Here is a 21,091-nt window from a genome sequence, read left to right as displayed (position 1 = left end):
TCCCAAAGTGCTGGGATTACAGGCATGAGCCACCACACCCGGCCCAATATTCTTAATATTCTTAATTCTAGTCTCATGAACCCAAACCACAATATAGTTTGAATTTAGGACACTTTTCAAATTGTATTTTAGAATTAGAATTCAAGTAGAACAAAATTATTTGCCTACTACAAGCACTGCCAGACAGTACAATAAATAACTCTTTGAGAGTACTAAACCCATCTCTACTGACATTTCAGGCCTCTATATCCTTGAGCCTGAATCTCAGCTAAAAATAAACTGAGAAACTGTAGTTCTAATCAGTAGGGGAAGAGTTACAGAAGAATCTCAAAAAACGGTTGCAAACCTCTTACTGTATTGCTTTTAGTATATATGCAATGTTTTACAAGGTGACTTAAATTACAACTGAATTTCTTCAAATTATGTGCTTGCTTTCTCCTTGTTTCTCTGTATTAATTTGCAATGCAAAACACTTAGAAATACTTACTATAAAAGTCATTGTCCATTTCAGATTAATAAAGTAATCAAATGTTTAACTAGAGTTAACTAGAGCAAAGAGCACTCAAAATGAAGTTGATAAACAAAGGAGAATTTTCTCATTAATTCAGATGGTTTGTTTCTCACCATCTTCATCATTCTCCTCTTCATCTTCATCCTCTGGTAGTTCTGAATTCTCCTTAGGTTTGTTTTCTTCATCTTCCTCCTGTTTCCTTTTCTGTTCCTCTTTTTTCTTTTTTCTCTTTTCTTTTCTTTTTTCTCTTTTAGCGGCAAGAGCCTGCTTTCTGCTCTCTTCTCTTGACTGCAAATAAAGCAGGTATATAATTTTACCAATAAGGCAGTAATGTAAAATAAAGAATGAAATGATATTTTTGTTTATGATACACAGGGATCTTCATGGATGTTATTCTCAAAACACATTTATAAATGCCATCAAGAAAAAATAAACTGGACGCTATCAAAATTAAAAACTTTTGTACTTCAGAGGAATCATCAAGAAAGTAAAAAATCAGCTGGGTGTGGTGGCTCACACCTGTAATCCCAGCACTTTGAGAGGCCAAGGTTGGTGGATCACCTGAGGTCAGGAGTTCGAGACTAATGTAGCCAACATGGTGAAACCCCATCTCTACTAAAAATACAAAAATTAGCTGGGTGTGCTAGCACGGACTTGTAGTCTCAGCTACTCGAGAGGCTGAGGCAGGACAATCACTTGAACCTGGGAGGCAGAGGTTGCAATGAGCCAAGATCATGCCACCACCGCACTCTAACCTGGGCGACAGAGTGAGACTGTCTCAAAAAAAAAAAAAAAAAAAAAAAGTAAAAAGTCAACCTATAAAATGGGACAAATATTTTTGCAAATCATACAACTGGTAAGGGACTTGTATCTATAATATATAAAAAAAATCTTACAACTCATGAATGAAGACAGTCCATTTAAAAAACAGATTATGAAAACATCAAGTTATATGCAGGCTGGGCGTGGTAGTTCATGCCTGTAATATAAGCACCTTGGGAGACTGAGGAGGAAAGACTGCTTGAGCCCAGGAGTTTGAGACCAGCCTGGGCAATATAGCAAGATCCCATCTCTGTAAAAAAATAAGAAAATTAGCCAGACATGGTGACCTATGCCTGTAGTTCCAGCTACTTGGGAGGCAGGAGGATTGTATGTGCCCAGGAGTTTGAGGCTCTAGTGAGCTATAATCATGCCACTGCACTCAGCCTTGGCAACAGAGTAAGACCCTGTCTCTAAAAAAAAAAAAAAAGAAAAAAATTAATTAAAAAAACCCCCAAATTATACATTTTAAATATACACAAATTTTTATTTGTCAAATATACCTCAATAAAACTATTTTTTAAAAATAGAAAAAGGAGGGCCGGGCGCGGTGGCTCACGCCTGTAATCCCAGCACTTTGGGAGGCCGAGGTGGGCGGATCACGAGGTCAGGAGATCGAGACCATCCTGGCTAACACGGTGAAACCCTGTCTCTACCAAAAATACAAAAAATTAGCCGGGCGTGGTGGCGGGCGCCTGTAGTCCCAGCTACTCTACCCAGGAGGCTGAGGCAGGAGAATGCCGTGAACCTGGGAGGCGGAGCTCGCAGTGAGCGGAGATCCGGCCACTGCACTCCAGCCTGGGCAACAGAGCCAGACTCTGTCTCAAAAAAAAAAAAAAAAAAAAATAGAAAAAGGATCTGAATAGACATTTCTCCAAAGAAAATATACAAATGACCGATAAGCACAGAGAAAGATACATGTTCAATATCATTAGCCATCAGGGAAAACCAAATCCAAGTCACAAGATATCCACTTCACACCCACTAGGATGGCTACAATCAAAAGACAGATAATAATATTGGTGAGGATGTGGAGAAATTGAAACCTTCATACACTGCAGGTAGGAATGTAAAATGGTACAGCTACTTTGGAAAATAATCTGGCACTCCTTCAAATAGTTAAACAGAGAACTAGTGTATGATTCAGTAATTCTATTCATAAGGACATGCTCCAGAGAAATAAAAACATTTTCATACAAAAACCTGTATACTTATTTATAATTGCATTATTAAAAGAAAAAGTATCATGATCAAGTATTCTAGGAGTGCAAGAGATAGCTTAATATTTTGTTGATAAATAAAGGAAGAGAAAAAGTATGATTATTGAAAGATGCTAAAATTTTGATAAAAAATTTTAGTTTAAAAAAACTTAGTAAGCTGAAGAGAGAAGAAAATTGCTTACAATCATTGAGCATTATTTATAATTGCCAAAAAGTGGAAGCAACCCAATGTCCATTAACTGATAAGCAGATAAACAAAATGTGGTCTAAGGATAGAATTGTTTTTGTATTTGGCAATAAAAAGAAATAAAGTACTGATTTCATCTATAACATGGAAGAATTTTGAAAACATTTCACTAAGTGAAAAAGCCAGTCACAAAAGACCAAATATGGTATGATTCCATTTATGTGAAAAGTCCAGAATTGACAAATCTATAGAGACAGAAAGTAGATTAGCAGTTACCTAGGACACAGGGATTGCAGTGGGGGAATGGGAATATGATAGCTATAGAGTGCAGGGTTTCTTTTTATGATAGTCATAATGTTCCAAAATTGACTGCTGATAAATGTACAATTCTGTGAATATACTAAACAACACTGAATTACATAACTTTATTTATTTTATTTTGAGACAGAGTCTTGCTCTGTCACCCAGGCTGGAGTGCAGTGGCAAGATGTTGGCTTACTGCAGCCTCCGCCTGTCGGGTTCCTGCAATTCTCCTGCCTCAGCCTCCCAGGTAGCTGGGATTACACGCATGTGCCACCATGCCTGACTAATTTCTGTATTTTTAGTAGAGACGGGGTTTCACCATGTTAGCCAGGCTGGTCTCGAACTCCTGAGCTCAGGTGATCTGCCCACCTCAGCCTCCGAAAGTGCTAGGATTACAGGCGTGAGCCATTGTGCCCAGCTGCGAATTATGTAACTTTACATAGGTAAATTGTACGGTTTGTGGAGTGAATTACTAATGCTATTAAAAAAAAATATTTATGTGGCATCTATTTATGTGCCTAAAATGCAGCTATCATGATCTTTACAAATGACTGATAAATTTCACTGTAAAAATCCTGACAAGAAGCTATTACAAAAATGATTCTTTGCTACTTTATAGAATTTATTTTAATTTTTTTTTAAAGTAGAGACAGGGTCCTACTTTGTTGCCCAGGCTGGTCTTAAACTGCTAGTCTCAAGTGATCCTCCTGCCTCAGCCTCCCAAAGTGCTGGGATTACAGGTGTGAGCCACCACACATGCCCAGCCTGTATTTCTTTTTCTGTGAATTGCCTATTCACATGATCATTTTTTATTATCTTTTTTTCTCCTAATGATTGTAAGCAAACTTTTCTTCTCTCTTTAGCTTACTAAGTTTTTTTAAATCAAAATTTGCTATCAAAATTTTAGCATCTCTCAATAATCATACTTTGTTTCTTCCTTTAATTAGCAACAAAATATTTTCATGTTAAGCTATCTCTTGCATTCCTAGAATAACTCTACTTAATCATGATGTTTTTTCTTTTAATATAATTTCCGAACTCAGTATCAACACTCTCATTTTCCAGGTAAGCAGACTGAGCCTCAGAAAGGCAATGTTTTAGTTTGTTTGTTTTAATTTTTCCATTATAGCACACATCCTAGGATACTAGATAGTCTTTAATTGGGAATCTAATAAACCACTTGTAACCCAGATTTTATGATAAACAAATATTTCCAATGCTTTACTAAATTTCTTCACACACCAATGTTAAAACCACTTAGGCAGTAATGATGTCATTTGGTAAAATGGGATTTTTTTTTCTTTTTGAGACAGAATCTAGCTCTGTCACCCAGGCTAGAGTGTAATGCTGTGATCTCGGCTCACTGCAACCTCTGCCTACTGGGTTCAAACAATTCTCCTGCCTCAGGCTCCTAAGTAGCTGGGACTACAGGCATGCGCCACCACGCCCGGCTAATATTTGTATTTTCAGCAGAGATGGGGTTTCTCCACTGTTGACCAGGCTTGTCTCAAACTCCTAACCTCAGGTGATCCGCCCGCCTCGGCCTCCCAAAGTGCCGGGATTACAGGCATGAGCTACTATGCCCAGACAGGATTTTTTTTTTTTTTGAGACAGGGTCTTGCTCTGTCACCCAGGCTGGAGTACAGTGGCACAATCATAGCTCATTGCAGCCTCAACCTCCCAGGCCCAAGTGATCCTCTCGCCTCAGCCGCCCGAGTAGCTGGGACTATAGGTGTGCACCACCAAGCCAGGTGAATTTTTTAAACTTTTAGTAGAGGCAAGGTCTCACTATGTTGCCCGGCCTGGTCTCGAACTCCTGAGCTCAAGCCATCCTCTCGCCTAGGCCTCCCAAAATGCTGGGATTACAGGTATGAGCTACCGCACCCTGCCGTAAATTGGGATCTTGCTCAAAATCTAGTCCTTCCCTTATATTTGGGCTCAAAATATATTATTTTGAATGACAGGTCAGAATCAAAAAATTGATTGTGGTTTAAGAATCTATTACCTATTTCCTTTGAATCATATATTGTTAAGAATATTGGTCATACAGGTGACAAGTTTATTCTAGCAGATTTTCTTTTTGTCTGAGATGGGGTCTCACTCTGTCACCCAGGCTAGAGTGCAGTGGCACAGTCACAGGTCACTGCAACCTCTGCCTCCTGGGCTCAGGCCATCCTCCCACCTCACCCTCCCAAGTTGCTGGGACTACAGGCACCTGCCACCATGCCTGGCTAATTTTTGGGGGTTTTTTTTGTAGAGATGGGGTTTTGCCATGTTGCCTAGGCTGGTCTCAAACTCTGGGGCTCAAGCAGTCCACTCTCCTTAGCCTCCCAAAGTGCTGGGATTACAGGCATGAGCCATGACATCTGGCAATTTCTTTTTTTTTCTTTTTTTTAGAGACAGAGTCTTGATCTGTTGCCTAGGCTGGACTGCAGTGTGTAATCATGGCTCACTCGACCTCCTGGACTCAAGTGATCCTTCCATTTCAGCCTCCTGAATAGCTAGGACTGCAGGCATGCACCACCATGCCCAGCTGTTTTTTAAATATTTTTGTAGCGATGGGGTCTCACTCTGTCACCCAGGCTAGAGTGCAGTGGCACAATCACAGCTCACTGCAACCTCTGCCTCCTGGGCTCAGGCCATCCTCTCTATGTTGACCAAACTGATCTCGAACTCCTGGGCTCAGCCCCCCAAAGTGTTGGGATTACATGTGTGAGCCACCACGCCCAGCCTCAATAATTTCTAAAAAGGAAAATTATTTTTCCCACTCACCTTTTCCAGATCAAGTTCCTTTAAAAGAATACTTGCATTCTTATTTGCTTCTGCAGCTTGCTGGTCTTTAGCCTTCACAATGGTTTCAACACATTGATGACATTTTTTCAACAGTTCCTACAGCAGGAAATAGAATTATGTAAATATATAATGAAACATAATATAAAGAGGCCAAATAAAACTTAAGCTGATGAGCACATTAAAGTCCAGAGGTTAAAGCTCAAACTGAAAAGTCACTAAACCAAATGAAGTTATCCTTTGAGTCCAGTCATGTATCAATCTTCCACAAAAATAAGACACCATTTCCCTAAAAACCTGCATGTCCTTAGGAAGCCTTCTCATTAGGCTAATGGTTTAGTACCTTAGTGTAGTCACTGTGACTATGGTCCACAGTAGAAATCTCAAAATAGTTTATCAAAACTATTATACCCCTCTATTTTACAAATGGAGAAACAAAAGCATAAAGAGATCAGGTAACCAACCTTTCAGAATATAAAAAGAACAAGTTCCTAACTGCATACTTTGGCATATCATTCCACAAAGAACAAAAATGTGCTTCAGTAGCATATTAAACTTACCTTATCTGTAATTGTTGCTATGTATCTCATGCATTCTATATCAGAAGGGAACTGATTTACTTCCTTTACCAAATATTGAACAACTTTTACATGACCCTATAAGAAGTAGAACAATCTTAGACAAGATAGCATGAAAAGAAAAAGTATTCTTAAGAATAAAAATAAAGTAAAACAAAAAAAATTACAAAGGAATTCCTTGATTTTGCATATATGCTTACCAATTTAAGAATAAAAAGGCAAATACTTTCAAATAGAATATTAAGTTTAAAATGAAAATTATGAAAATAAAATAAGCATTCAGCTTATAAACAGAAAAGCATAAAAACAAGAATGTATGCTCAGGAGTGGACGGTGGACTAGACAACATTTTTCCTGAAGTTAATCCCACTGAAAAGTAGAAAAGGCTTTTGTAGAAAAACAGTTATCTCCTAGAATAAATCTATTAGACAAACATTGGTGATATAAAATGAACCTCAGTGTAAAAGAGAAATGAATCCTAAAACAAATAATTTTTTAAAATTTCAAAGTCTTACTTTGCTTCTACTTCACTAACTAAACAAGGTGTACTATCACAACTTTCTGAGCCTTAGGACTTGAATCTAAATAAAACACCTTCTAAATGCCATTATCAAGGGTTGGAAGATCTATAATCAATTCTAAGCATATCTTTTTTTTTTTTTTGGAGATGGGAGTCTCGCTGTTGTCGCCCAGGCTGGAGTGCCATGGCGCGCTCTCATCTCACTGCAACCTCCACCTCCCAGGTTCTAGCAATTCTCCTGCCTCAACCTCCAGAGTAGCTGAGATTACAGGCGCCCACCACCATAACTGGCTAATTTTTGTATTTTTAGTAGAGACAGGGATTTACCATGTTGGCCAGGCTGGTCTTGAACTCCTGACCTCAGGCAATCCACCTGCCTCGGCCTCACAAAGTGCTGGGATTACAGGGGTGAGCCACCGCGCCCGGCAAGCACGTCTATTTTAATCTAACCAAGCTTGCATAGTTTCCCTTCCTACTCAGGTTCTAAAACATCCTCAAGAATTAGTGTGATGGAGATAAAAATCAGAGAAATGCTTACCTCTGGGGCAGGGAAGTGATTAAAAGTGGGCAAGAGGGAACCTTCTAGGGTTACGGAAATAATTTATATGTTTATGGGGTATGGGTTACATGTATGTATACATTTATCAAAACTAAACCACGTACCTTAAGATTCATGTATTTCACTATATGTAAATTGCACTGTGCTAAACAACTGAGTATATAAACAGTGCTGAAAAAGATGGTCATGACTCTTGTCCTCATGGACCTACCAGTCTAGTTGGCGAGACAGGCATTAAAATGGTAAGTACATGTTTGAAGATATATTTACAAATTGGGATAAGGAAAATCAAAACTCATCTATAAAAGAGAACCAGAGGAACCTTTTTCAGATTGGGTGTTAGTGACATACTCTTTGAGAAGCGACATGTAAAATTGCAGCTAACAGATGAGTAGAGAAGTGAGTTAGGTGAACAGCAAGGGAAAACATTTCAGGAAAAGAAAACCAGTGAGCAAAGGCCCTGAGGCCGTTGAAAATTTAGTGCATTTGGCCGGGCGTGGTGGCTCACGCCTGTAATCCCAGCACTTTGGGGGGCCGAGGCGGGCAGATCACAAGGTCAGGAGATTGAGGCCATCCTGGCTAACGTGGTGAAACCCCGTCTCTAGTAAAAATACAAAAAATTAGCCGAGCGTGGTGGCGGGCGCCTGTAGTCCCAGCTACCTGGCAGGCTGAGGCAGGAGAATGGCGTGAACCCGGGAGACGGAGCTTGCAGTGAGCCGAGATTGCACCACTGCACTCCAGCCTGGGCGACAGAGCGAGACTCTGTCTCAAAAAAAAAAAAAAAATTAAGTGCATTCTATGCCAGTAACTAGAAAACATAGTGGGCAAAAGGGGATACTAGCATAAATGATTTGTCTGGGGAGGTTGACATGAAGCTTATTATGCAGGTCTTTACAGGCCCTAATAAGTAGTTTATAGTTTGGGATGGAAAGGCTTTAAAAAATACAGCAGATAAGTGAACTTTAATATATATGAGAGGCTGGGCATGAACTTTAATATATATGAGAGGCATAGCTCATGTCCATATCTTAGCACTTTGGGAGGCAGAGGTGGTAGTATTGCTTGAGCCCAGGAGTTTGAGACCAGCCTGGGCAATATAGCAAGACCTCGTCTCTACAAAAAATAAAAATTAAAAAAAATCTGAGCATGGTAGTGCACACCTGTGGTCCCTCCCAGCTACTCAGGAGGCTGCGGCGGGAGGATCACTCAAGCCTGGGAGGATGAGGCTATAGTGAGCTATGATCATGCCACTGCACTCCAGCCTGGTTGATAGATTGAGACCCTGTTTCATACACAAACATAAACACACACGCAAGCACACAGAAGATACAGTAAGTTTTTATGAAAGTCTACTCCTTTTTGTTCCTCTTTAGGTAGAAAAAAATCCATCTGCATATAAAAGTTTTTCTTAAATCTTCTATTTTATGAACAATATATCACAAATAGTCAAGACACCAAGTGATTTAACAACCAAGTTGCTTATAGCGAACTACCACATAGCTCTTAGATTTGGCCACAAAAGAATGGAAAGATAAGGTCGGGAGCCTGTAATCCCAGCACTTTGGGAGGCCGAGGCGGGCAGATCACAAAGTCAGGAGTTCGAGACCAGCCTGACCAATGTGGTGACACCCCGTCTCTACTAAAAATACAAAAATTAGCCGGGCATGGTGGTGCACGCCTGTAATCCCAGCTACTCAGGAGGCTGAGGCAGGAGAATCGCTTGAACCTGGGAGGCAGAGTTTGCAGTGAGCTGCAATCGTGCCATTGTACTCTAGCCTAAGTAACAGAGTGAAACTCTGTCTCAAAAAAAAAGAAATGAACGGAATGATAGCAGTGATTTTTCTATGGAAATATACTCAATTCTCCAAGATAAACTTACCTTTCTCACACATTTTTTAACTTAGAATTGGCTTAAAATTATTACATTTGATCTTTCTTCCCCCATATCAAATTACCTTGCGAAATGCTGACATAAGGGGTGTGATTTTCCGGTTATCTGCTGCATCCACATCAGCACCTGCTTGCACTAGCAACTGCACAACATCAAAATGACCTCCATTGGATGCCAGCCAAAGTGGTGTATTTCCCTTTTTGTTACGAACGTCAATGTGTGCTCCTCTATAAACAAAAGCATATTAATACAGTTTGTTTCCTATAAGAAGAGGCTGGCTTTTTCTAGTTTTTCTTTATCATTTTCTTTTACAAAATAACTTACAAATAATCTTTTCTTAACAACGTCAATAAAGTAAAACAATGTTATTAACTTTAAAAGCTCTGAAAAAGTTCTACATATAATAGAAAAGACTCACCTATGAATCAGGAGTTCACAAAATTTGTAGTGACCTTTGTCTGCTGCTATTGTTAAAGCAGTATCTCTTGAGGAAGGCACAGGGGGAGCATTAACATCCGCTCCTTTATCAAGAAGAACTCTTCCAACCTCTGCATACCCTCCAGAAGCTGCTTCCATCAAGGGGGTAAGACCAGTCTGTTTAAACCAATAAATTATGCAATTAAGTCACATAATTTCTTTTTTAAACTATTCCATGGACCAAAACTAAGCTACATAATTTCTTTAAAAAACTGAAGCAATTAACTTTTAAAACAATTCTAGTTCTGATTAACTCTCATAAAAGAGCTAAGCAATATTCTGCCTTGAATTTTACTAAACAGCAGTAAAAATTGTTACTCAGTTAGACATGCTAGAATGAACTTAAAACATGTTATGTCACGCTAAAAAAAATTCCGTAACTTCTATACTTTTATGAATTTACTCAGATAATTTCTCTGCACAATGAATAGAGATATTAAAAATAAGTAGATTAAAATCACTTTATAAATTTTTTGCATATGTGCCTTTGGTACATTAGTCTCCAACATTTTTTCAAAGGACATTTCCTACTGGTACTATCCAAAATAACACAGATTTCTCTAAGACTTTTAATGGATAAGTGACACACAATGAATACTTGTAATAGAAAAAGACAAACTGAATGACAGGAAAGACTCATTTCTCTTTGTGTAGTAAAAAGCTATGGAAAAACTACACTTCCTCATTACTTAGATTAAAAGAATGTAAATGTTGCACTAAACTTTAAGAAGTGAGAGGAATTTCAGGGAAAAAATACAAGGTTTCCAGTCAAATCTTTCCAATTTGAAATGAGCACTAGATTCGCTGTTGACTATTAAAAATTCTACCCAACCTATGTCTTTCCAGAGTTCTAAGAACCTTGCAGTTCTAAGCAAAGAAATTAAAGCCAATGACATACTAACTCCTATTTTCTTTTCTCTGTGTGTGTTTCCTGCATCTATGGAGATTATTTGATGACTCTTCTCCTTTATTCTTTTTTTGGGGGGCCAGCGGGGGACAGAGTTTCTCTCTTGTTGCCTAGGCTGGAGTGCAATGGCGTGATCTCTGCTCAGTGCAACCTCCACCTCCCAAGTTCAGGTGATTGTCCGGCCTCAGCCTCCTTAGTAGCTGGGATTAAAGGCACCCGCCACCACACCCAGCTCATTTTTTGTATTTTTAGTAGAGACGGGGTTTCACCATGTTGGCCAGGCTGGTCTCGAACTCCTGACCTCATGTGATTCACCTGCCTCGGCCTCCTGAAGTGCTGGAATTACAGGCGTGAGCCATCGCGCCCAGCCTCCACTAACTCCTATTTTCTTAATACCAAATAGTCATGAAACTGTCAAAATCTGCCATGGTCAAATTAGATGTTAGCTGCCCTAAATTTTTAACTTATGAACTAAATTTTTGCTTGGGATTTTTACAATGACAACCACATGCCTCATTAAAAGAGTTCTTTAAAAGTCTACAGTATAAGAATTAATACAAAATAATCTTACTACATTCAAAAGTTGTAAGCTGCAGTTATTAATAGAAAGCTACTCAAGGCTGAGGTTGGGAAAAGTACTAATTCTGTTTTCTTCATTGTCCTTAATAAAAGTCATGATGGTGACAGTATGTCACTCACTACTATACAGCATAATCCCTCAATTCTGCATTGGGGTATCAGTTTTAATTTATGATAATTTAAAATATTACATTCAATTTGTGTTAAAATGCCATGTTCTTTCTACAGAAATGTATCTGAAACAGTTGACAAGTAAAAAATGCTTACCTTTGCCCTATGTTCAACATTGGCTTTTCGGTCCAGAAGCAAACTCACTACTTCTGCTCGGCCCTGGAAACAGGCCAGGGTGAGAGCCGTGTTCCGATTGGTCTCTATCTGGGCATTAATGTCTGAACCCATATCAAGCAGCAATTTTACTGCAGGAACATGTCCATTCATTGCAGCCAACATCAGGGGAGAAATACCTAGTTTACTCCCAGTCCTAAGGGGGGAAACGTGCTTAGAAAATTAAAATAATATATTGCCTATTATTTTAGAAAAGCATTAAAAATGAAAAGGTTTCACTAAAAAGAGAGGTTTCTAACATCAATGAATAGATTTTACTTGTTTCGACCAATAATAAAGAATAAGAAAATGTCACAATTTAAAACATAATTTCTGGCTGGGCGTGGTGGCTCATGCCTGTAATCCCAGCACTTTGGGAGGCCAAGGCGGGCAGATCACCTGAGGTCGGGAGTTTGTGATCAGCCTGACCAACATGGAGAAACACCATCTCTACTAAAACTACAAAATTAGCTGGGCGTGGTGGTGCATGCCTGTAATCCCAGCTACCTGGGAGGCTGAGGCAGAAGAATCGCTTGAACCCAGGAGGCAGAGGTTGCGGTAAGCCGAGATCGCGCCATTGCACTCCAGCCTGGGCAACAAGAGCAAGACTCTGTCTCAAAAAATAAGTAACTTAAAAAATAAAACGTAATTCCTATTTAGGGATTATAAATTTCCAACTATATATAATAAAATACTATTTCTGAGATCAGATGAGATTGGGCATGTTTAGGGTGGTAGGCCATAGAACAAAATACTTTTTGAAATGAGACCTCTTTATAAGCAGCCACATTACCGAAATAAGCTGAGATTATTTATAAACACATTATAGCTGTAATAATTGGCTTTGCAACTTTAGTACTATCTTAATTTAAAATGGTATCTGTCAAAATGTTTAGAGGTAGACATTTAACTCCAAAGTAGTAACTACTAAACATGAACAATAAAATGAACAGGTAATACCTTGAATTAATTTCTGCCCCAGCATTAAGCAGAATCTTAATGATATTAACATATCCTCCAGACGCAGCTAGACTCAGTGGTGTATAATCAGATACGTTCCTATGTTCTTTATTTGCACCTCGAGCCAGCAGCAAGTCTACCACCTACAAAGTAAAATATGGAGAAGAGAGTTTACACCAACGGCTCAACTTACAACGAAGGAAACACAAAGAAACAGGACTTATAACAGGACTTATCAGATATATAAATATCTGATATTTTAATTACATTTCATTAGACCTTAAATATTGAAATATCAGCACTAGAGAAATGGATTCAATTTCAGGAATTTAGAGCTTTGAAATCCCAAGTATACTGCAATAACAAGATGTTACCCTTTCTATTTGTCATTTATTGGGCAATAAATTTGCATTTCATATGTGTTATAATTGTGATTCATTTAATTTGAATAAATGTAAGGATTAAGATAATTTTTATTTGGCTTTAATAGCAAGAAACAAATTTTTTAAAAGGGGATTTATGGCCAGGCATGGTGACTCATGCCTATAATCCCAGAACTTTGGGAGGCCGAGGCAGGAGGATCCCTTGAGGTCAGGAGTTCAAGGCCAGCTTGGGCAACATAATGAGACCTCATCTCCACCCTCCTGTTCCTTCCACAACCCCCCACCAAAAAAAGGGCATTTACATTCCCATAAAACTTAAGAGAAGTACCCATTCCTCAGAAAGTATATGGAGCATGTCAAAATACGTGCAGGGCCAGACATTCTGGCCCATAACTATAATCCCTGTACTTTGGGAGGCCGAGGAGAGAGGATTGCTTGAGTCCAGGAGTTTGAAACTGGCCTGGGCAACAACACATGACCCCATCTCTATAAAACAGCCCTACCTACTTGGGTGGCTGAGGATTACTTGAGCCCCAGATTTCAACGTTATAGTAAGCTATAATTGCGCCACCACTCTAGCCTGGGAGACAGACCAAGACCCTGCCTCAGAAAAACACACAAAATACATGCAAATTTTATTCATGTAGTAAAATATGAATCATATGCATATTTTAAAATACAAGCAAAATATTTACAAAATGAAAATTAACATTAACATACCTCCTGACGTCCACCAGAACATGCCAATGAGAGTGGAGTATCCTTAGTTCGTTCGGACTGTGCTTCTATATCTCCACCTTTATCCAAAAGGATTTCAACAACTCCAACATGCCCTGCTGTTGCTGCCAGGATTAGTGGTGTAAAACCTAAATCAGAAAATGAAAATCTTAAAACAAATTTATGTTTTAAAATTTTTTTAAAGCCACCGTTTACAATTCTCTAGCATTTTAGCAAAATAAACCCTTCAGGGCAGACACTGATAACAATTTAACATAAAACTGCTCTAAACCCTTATTTGTTAGTGACAAAAAAACCCATAAACACCTAATTAAAAAACTAAGTAAAAATTATTAAAGTTTACACTCATAATGAACTTTGATGCCTCTGTATGAACTACCTTTGGATTAAGAAGGGCAACCACAACTTGCTCTATTTCACTAACGATCTACAGTCTAGTTTTTGAATGTTTGGAGAATTATTTGGCTCTGCAGAAAAATGAATCTGGATATTTCTAATTGAAATAGGCTTATCCATCTTATCACTGAGATAGTCTAGGAACTATTTATCAATAATAAAAAAGTTAAAAATTATTTTCTGATGTAACTACACTTGGATTTTATTTCTGACTGATATTTACCTTTTTTGTCTCTATGTTCAATTTTGGCATCCCGTGCAATGAGCACAGATACAAGTTCTTCATGACCACCTGCACAAGCTAGTGTTAATGCTGTGTCATGATTGCTCTCAGTCTAGGAGAAGAAAAAAAATAAGTTAAAATTTTTTTAACAGAAGTTACCAATTTAAGAACAAATAATACTTCTTTTCACAGTAAGTGTGGAATGATAATTTTCCTTTCCAAAGAAAATCAGAATGTGCAGTATAAGTTTAAATAAAGCAATCTACTCACATGTGCATCAATGTCAACTGAAGGATACACAGGAGGCATTGATTGGGAAGCCACATTGCTTGTAGTCTGTGAACAGGATTCAGGTGTAAGACACTCTGTGGTCTGAGAAGAACTGTTGGAACCAGTGGGCAGTCTGGTACTCACAGCTGAAAAACAATATTCATATTGCTAAATTCCACTTAAAAGAGTAAGGTTATTTACACACAGAAAAACACAAAAACAGAAATTTCCATAGCAGTAATATATAGTAATAGTAAAATCACAAGCTTTGGAATCAAACAGACCTACATTTAAATATTAGTTCCAACACTGACTTTCTGATCTTGGGCAAGTAATTTAACTTCTCTGAGCTTCAATTTTCCCTATATGTAGAATGGGGATAATAACGGTACCCGCCTTGGAAGGTTATTGGAAAGACCACGTGAGGCAATGCAGATAAAATACTTAACACAGCACCTGATATTTAGTGCATATACATTAAATAGTAGTTTTTTACATTGCCAATAGGGAGGAAAAAAAATTTCCAAAAATAAAAGTAAATAAAAGGAATTCTAGATTTTAGTTTGTAAAAGTCAATTAGATAAAAATATCCTGTGTACAATTCAAAAAAAGGGGCCTGGGGTGTGTCTGTAATGGCCCACGCCTGTAATCCCAGCACTTTGGGAGGCTAAGGTGGGCATCACCTGAGGTCAGGAGTTTGAGACCAGCCTGGCCAACATGGTGAAACCCCATCTCTACTAAAAAAACAAAAAGCTAGCCGGGTGTAGTGGTTTACATGCCCCTAATCCCAGCTACTTGGGAGGCTGAGGCAGAAGAACTGCTTGAACCCAGGAGGTGGAGGCTGCAGTGAGCTGAGATCATGCCACTGCACTCCAGCCTGGGTGACAGAGCTAGACTCCATCTAAAAAAAAGGAGGGGGAGGGGAAGGGAGACAAGTTCAAGTATTTCTCACATAAATAGCAGGGAGTATGTGTTTTCAAAATTCAATATTTATTTTGAAAATGTGTTAAAAAATCAATATCTGAAAGTCCAACTATTTTTAAAAAGAACATTGAAGTTCTATTTGAGATCTCAAAATGTGGTTTGAAAACTGAGTTAAGGCTGGGCGTGATGGCTCACACCTATAATCCTGGCACTTTGGGAGGCTGAGGTGGGCACATCACCTCAGGTCAGGAGGGTTGGGAGTTCAGGACCAGCCTGGCTAACATGGCAAAACCCCATCTCTACTAAAAATACAAAATTAGCTGGGCATGGTGGAACGCGCCTGTAACGCCAGCTACTCGGGAGGCTGAGCCAGGAGAATCACTTTAACTAGGGAGGTGGAGGTTGCAGTGAGCCAGGATCGCGCCACTGCACTCCAGCCTGGGCAACAGAGACTCCATCTCAAAAAAAGAAAAGAAAAGAAAAGAAAACTGAGTTAAAAGAAATTATGTATTTTATATCTCTGAATATTTCTTATGTTTCATAAGAGATGGAGTTTGACCACAGAGGGAAACAGGACCTATCTCAGGGATGTTGTGAGTAGTCTAAGAGATACTGTATATAAAGCATTTAACACAGTGTTTTTGGCAAATGGTGTGTGATCAATAGATGTAACTATCAGATATTTTATAGAATTGTCAATACTATTATTCATTGTATTGAAAAATAAAAACATTACTATTCACTCAAGAAAGGAAAAACTCAGAAAAAAACATATAATCAGTAATAATATACAAAAAAATCAACAAAGCATCAGTGATGGCAATAACCTTACATTTGCACCCAGATTAAAAGTCAGTCAAAAATACACAAGACTTAAAGAAAAATGTAAGCATTTTAAGTGTTGGAAAATATTTTCTGTCTAGAATTTTTGATATGACTAGATCCCATTCAAAGATACTATTCACAGGTGTGAATGACTCAGTTTAGCAGATTACTAGTTTAAATAAGTGAGCAAAGTTTAAGATGCCCAGATATGTTTCTACATGAGCTACCCAGCTCATCCCCACCAACATATATAACGATCTTGGCAATACAAATTTCTCCAGCTTCTGTCATCACATAGATAACTATTTAGTTACAAATAGGAAGAATTATTACATATGTTTGTTTCACTTATAAGAATATGCAAAATGGAAACAAAGCCTTAAAATTTTTTGTCATTTTTTTCCTGGAAGAAGTGGTCAAGAAAAAATAATAGTAATGATGGAAAATTGTTGTCATTCAATGAGTTAAAAACAGATACTATTTTGTTACACCTCCTGGAAATAGCTGATAAGTTTGGAAAACTGCTTGAAAAAACAAGACACTGAAGATTAATATGTTACAGAACCATTCTAACAGTAAGACTTCAACAGTGGTCCCACAATTATTAACATATACTTTAGTAAAGAACTACTTTTCTATCAGTATTTTATTTATGTTATCTCATCTCTCTTTTTTATTATGAAAAACAGGTATATAAAAATTTTCTTGAATAGTTGATTAGAGTGCCATGCCAGAATGTGATGTTATAAGAAACTTCTTCACAGAGTTGGCTTTTAAAAAGTACTTTTGTGCATTTAACAGCTTTGTTAACAAAAATGTGTTGTTACAATAATTACTATACATTTTTGTACTACATTATCCTAGAAGCATTTTTTCACTCCATGTAATAATGACAGTCAGAAACATTCCATAGCAAGTGCCTTTAATAGGACTAATCACAAATGAAAAGTTATAAAACTAGAAAATAGCAAGAGATTTAAAAAGTGCATGTGGAATAAAGGTTGTATTAAGAGAAAATTACACCAAGAATATGACATTTTCATAAATTCTAAAATATTTCCTACCTCTGAATGAAGTATCTCTGAAAGTGACCACGACAGACTGCTACCACAAACGTCTATATATATATGATTCAAATTAAACTTATACGGCATGCTTGTTTTTTTTTTTTTTTTAAAGAGATAGGGTCTCTATGTGTTGCTCAGGCTGGTCTTGAACTCTTGGCCTCATGCAATCCTCCCACCTTAGCCTCCCAAGTAGCAAGGATTACAGGCGCAGAGTCACTGTGTCTGACTATTTATCCACTATTTTAAAATGAGGTGAGAGAAGAAGTAAATACAATATTCTACCGGACTTTTTATGAAGTTGAAGAAAGTTTTGTAGGCAATATGGAAGACAATAAATATTATTTAAAAATCTCACTGATACTAGGTGTACATAAAATATGTTGTGAGTTTTTTTTTGAGATGAAGTCTCGCTCTGTCGCCCAGGCTGGAGTGCAGTGGCACGATCTCAGCTCACTGCAACCTCTGCCTCCAAAGGCACGTGCCACCATGCCCGGCTAATTTTTTTGTATTTTTAGTAGAGATGAGGTTCCACTGTGTTAGCCAAGATGGTCTCGATCTCCTAACCTCATGATCTGCTTGCCTTGGCCTCCCAAAGTGCTGGTTAGATTAAAGGTGTGAGCCACAGTGCCCGGCTGTTGTTAGTTTTTAAGAAATTTAATTGCTATAATCTGTTTTATGTATTGGTAACTTTATTAAATAGTTCTATGTAAATAAAAACCTATGGCCGGGTGTAGTGGCTCACGCCTGTAATCCCAGCATTTTGGGAGGCCAAGGCAGGCAGATCACAAGATCAGGAGTTCGAGATCAGCCTGGCTAACATAGTGAAACCCCGTCTCTACTAAAAATACAAAAAAATTAGCTGGGCGTGGTGGTGGGCGCCTGTAATCCCAGCTACTTGGGAGGCTGAGGCAAGGAGAATCGCTTGAACCTGGGAGGCAGAGGTTGCAGCGAGCCGAGATGCGTGACAGTGTGAGACTCAGTCTCAAACAAACAAACAAACAAAAAACTCTATAAAATACTAAGGTTAATCAGAAAAAAATATTTAAAGATTTTATTTTATTTATTTATTTTTATTTTTATTTTTGAGACAGAGTCTTGCTCTGTCCCCCAGGCTGGAGTGCACTGGCGTGATCTTGGCTCACTGCAAGCTCCGCCTCCCGAGTTCATGCCATTCTCCTGTCTCAGCCTCCGGAGTAGCTGGGACTACAGGCGCCCGCCACCTCGCCCGGCTAATTTTTTGTATTTTTAGTAGAGACGGGGTTTCACCGTGGTCTCGATCTCCTGACCTTGTGATCTGCCCGCCCTGGCCTCCCAAAGTGCTGGGATTACAGGCGTGAGCCACCGCGCTCGGCCTATTTAAAGATTTTATTGCAAATCCCCTTAAGAGGATTTCTTAATTACTTTTTAATTCTTAAACCTATATTCACTACTACAGTTATTTAAAGATACTTTAACAATTTAAGAGCCTATTAAGATGCCAATGATAGTAACAACATAGTAAAAAGCCAAAAACTGTATTAAAACTTACATGTACATCAAATCTTAATATAAAAATAAGGGAAATGATTAATAGAATTTCAAAGTCTAAGGAAATAACAATACTTAAAGATAAATCAGAACTTTAAGTTGACACATATGCATGCATATTACATCTAAGGTTCTTAAACTTGGCTGAACTGAGTTTGAATCTTGGTACTTACTAGCAACTTAATTTCCCTAAGCTTCAGTTTTTCTTTTTTTTTTTTTTTTTGAGACAGAGTCTCACTCTGTTGCCTATGCTGGAGTGCAGTGGTGTGATCTTGGCTGACTGCAAACTCCACCTGCTGGGTTCAAGCGATTCTCCTGCCTCAGCCTCCCGAGTAGCTGGGATTACAGGCATGCACCACCATGCCCGGCTAATTTTTGTACTTTAGTAGAGATGGGTTTGACCATGTTGGCCAGGCTGGTCTCGAACTCTGATTTCAAGTGATCCGCCGCCCGCCTCTGCCTGCCAAAGTGCTGGGATTACAGGCGTGAGCCACAGCTCCTGGACAGTTTGTTTTTCAACAGAAAAATAGAGGTGGGAAAAGGACTTATTTAAAGTATAATTATAATTAGCCCATGAGATAAAGTATATTTACCATATATTATAGAAGTTGGTGCATGGTAAAAGCTCAATAAATGTAAATAAATTGATATTAGTTGATTTCTCACCAATCTTCGTTGAATTGAAAATTTTGGTCAGGCGCAGTGGCTCACGCCTGTAAAACCAACACTTTGAGAGGCCGATGCAGGTGGATCACTTGAGGTCAGGAGTTCAAGAGCAGCCTGGTCAACATGGTGAAACCCCATCTCTACTAAAAATACAAAAATTAGCTGGGTGTGGTAGCAGGTGCCTGTAATCCCAGTTACTCAGAAGGCTGAGGCAGGAGAATCGCTTGAACCTGGGAGGTGGAAGTTGCAGTGAGCCGAGATCAAGCCACTGCACTCCAGCCTGGACGACTGAGTGAGATTCTCTCTCTCAAAAAAAAGAAAATTTGACTAAATATTTCTAGAGCTGCTCAATGGTAAAAGCTATTTTGAATTTCTTTAAATTACTTTATATTCCTAGACATTTGAACTTTGAGAACGACTTGCTATTATGGTAACTGCTAAAAACCCAATGCTCACTTTCAGAAGGACTTGAGGAACCATGTTCCTAATCAAGAGTTTATATAGTCTGTTTGGAACTATACCATGTATGACACATATCAAACAACACACTAAAGGGCTAAGTTAATCAGCTAATCAAGTTGCAACATTAACAAATTATATAAACAACTTATCACAACAAATACTTTGAAAGAATAGCAATAAGGAAACAATACTATATTTAAAAAGTAAAATGTTTTGTTATCATACATCTAAAATTCTTCTAAAGTAAAATTTACTTCTAAAGTAAAATTCTAAAGTAGAATTTTAAGATGTACAGTATTCTCTCCTTTACTAATATGAGGGGTAAGAACTAGAGTTAAGTAAAATTAATTATATCTTTGTCCTACTCTATAATCTTACCAATATGTTAATATATTTTACATTGCAGAATTAAGTATTAACCTAATTCACCCTTGCCTTATTTATTTTACCTTCAACATAAGAAAATTAAGACAAACTTTGACTTAGGAAAATATAATATTTAAATTTAAGATGGGTACATCATCTTGAATAAAGAAAATATAATTACTGCCATATAGTTCAAAACACATAACCTTCATAAAAATGGAAATTTTTACATGAAGATAATTTTTGTACTTGTTGGCTGATTTAAAAGTTAAAACTTATTAATAAAAGAATATTGTACAATGTGGTAGGTATTAATGCCTAACACAAATTAAATTTTATTTGTTTACATTAATATTATATATTAAAAGATAATTTCTAAGCCAATTTTCTAAGTTTCATGCAAACTTTGTAAAAGACTAATTTAACAAATACTTCAGTGAAATAAAATTTGATGTCCCTTAACACCTACAAGTTCCTTTTAGAGCTGTTTCTACATTCTTTAAAAAAAAAAAAAAAGTTCTAACATAACTGAACTGATCAGTAACACAGATTTCATAACTGCAAACTATGCACTTAATTAGGAACATTATAATGCTAGTTACAGAACCCTACATCTTAA

At 37.9% G+C, this 21,091-nt stretch overlaps 1 protein-coding gene across 17 annotated transcripts in view; it reads right to left on the bottom strand.

The window, feature by feature from the left end:
• LOC101003154 (ankyrin repeat and KH domain-containing protein 1) overlaps positions 1-21,091 on the bottom strand; it is a 140,988-nt gene that overhangs the window by 26,230 nt on the left and 93,667 nt on the right. For all 17 annotated transcript variants that reach the window (XR_002522773.1, XM_021939730.1, XM_021939732.1 and 14 more), the window contains 10 exons: positions 14,636-14,781; positions 14,366-14,477; positions 13,729-13,874; positions 12,626-12,768; positions 11,609-11,822; positions 9,797-9,972; positions 9,443-9,605; positions 6,391-6,486; positions 5,813-5,929; positions 625-799 (listed from right to left, as the gene is read on the bottom strand). Coding sequence is in view for 16 of the 17 variants with exons in the window: in XM_021939730.1 (XP_021795422.1) it covers positions 625-799; positions 5,813-5,929; positions 6,391-6,486; positions 9,443-9,605; positions 9,797-9,972; positions 11,609-11,822; positions 12,626-12,768; positions 13,729-13,874; positions 14,366-14,477; positions 14,636-14,781 (1,488 nt within the window). In the remaining variant the exon portion in view is untranslated. The remainder of the gene's footprint in view (positions 1-624; positions 800-5,812; positions 5,930-6,390; positions 6,487-9,442; positions 9,606-9,796; positions 9,973-11,608; positions 11,823-12,625; positions 12,769-13,728; positions 13,875-14,365; positions 14,478-14,635; positions 14,782-21,091) is intronic.

The sequence above is a fragment of the Papio anubis genome, chromosome 5 (assembly GCF_008728515.1).
Source record: "Papio anubis isolate 15944 chromosome 5, Panubis1.0, whole genome shotgun sequence".
Lineage (NCBI taxonomy): Eukaryota > Metazoa > Chordata > Mammalia > Primates > Cercopithecidae > Papio > Papio anubis.
Note: the sequence above shows the minus strand (reverse complement) of the source record. Positions and strands in the feature narration are given on the sequence as shown.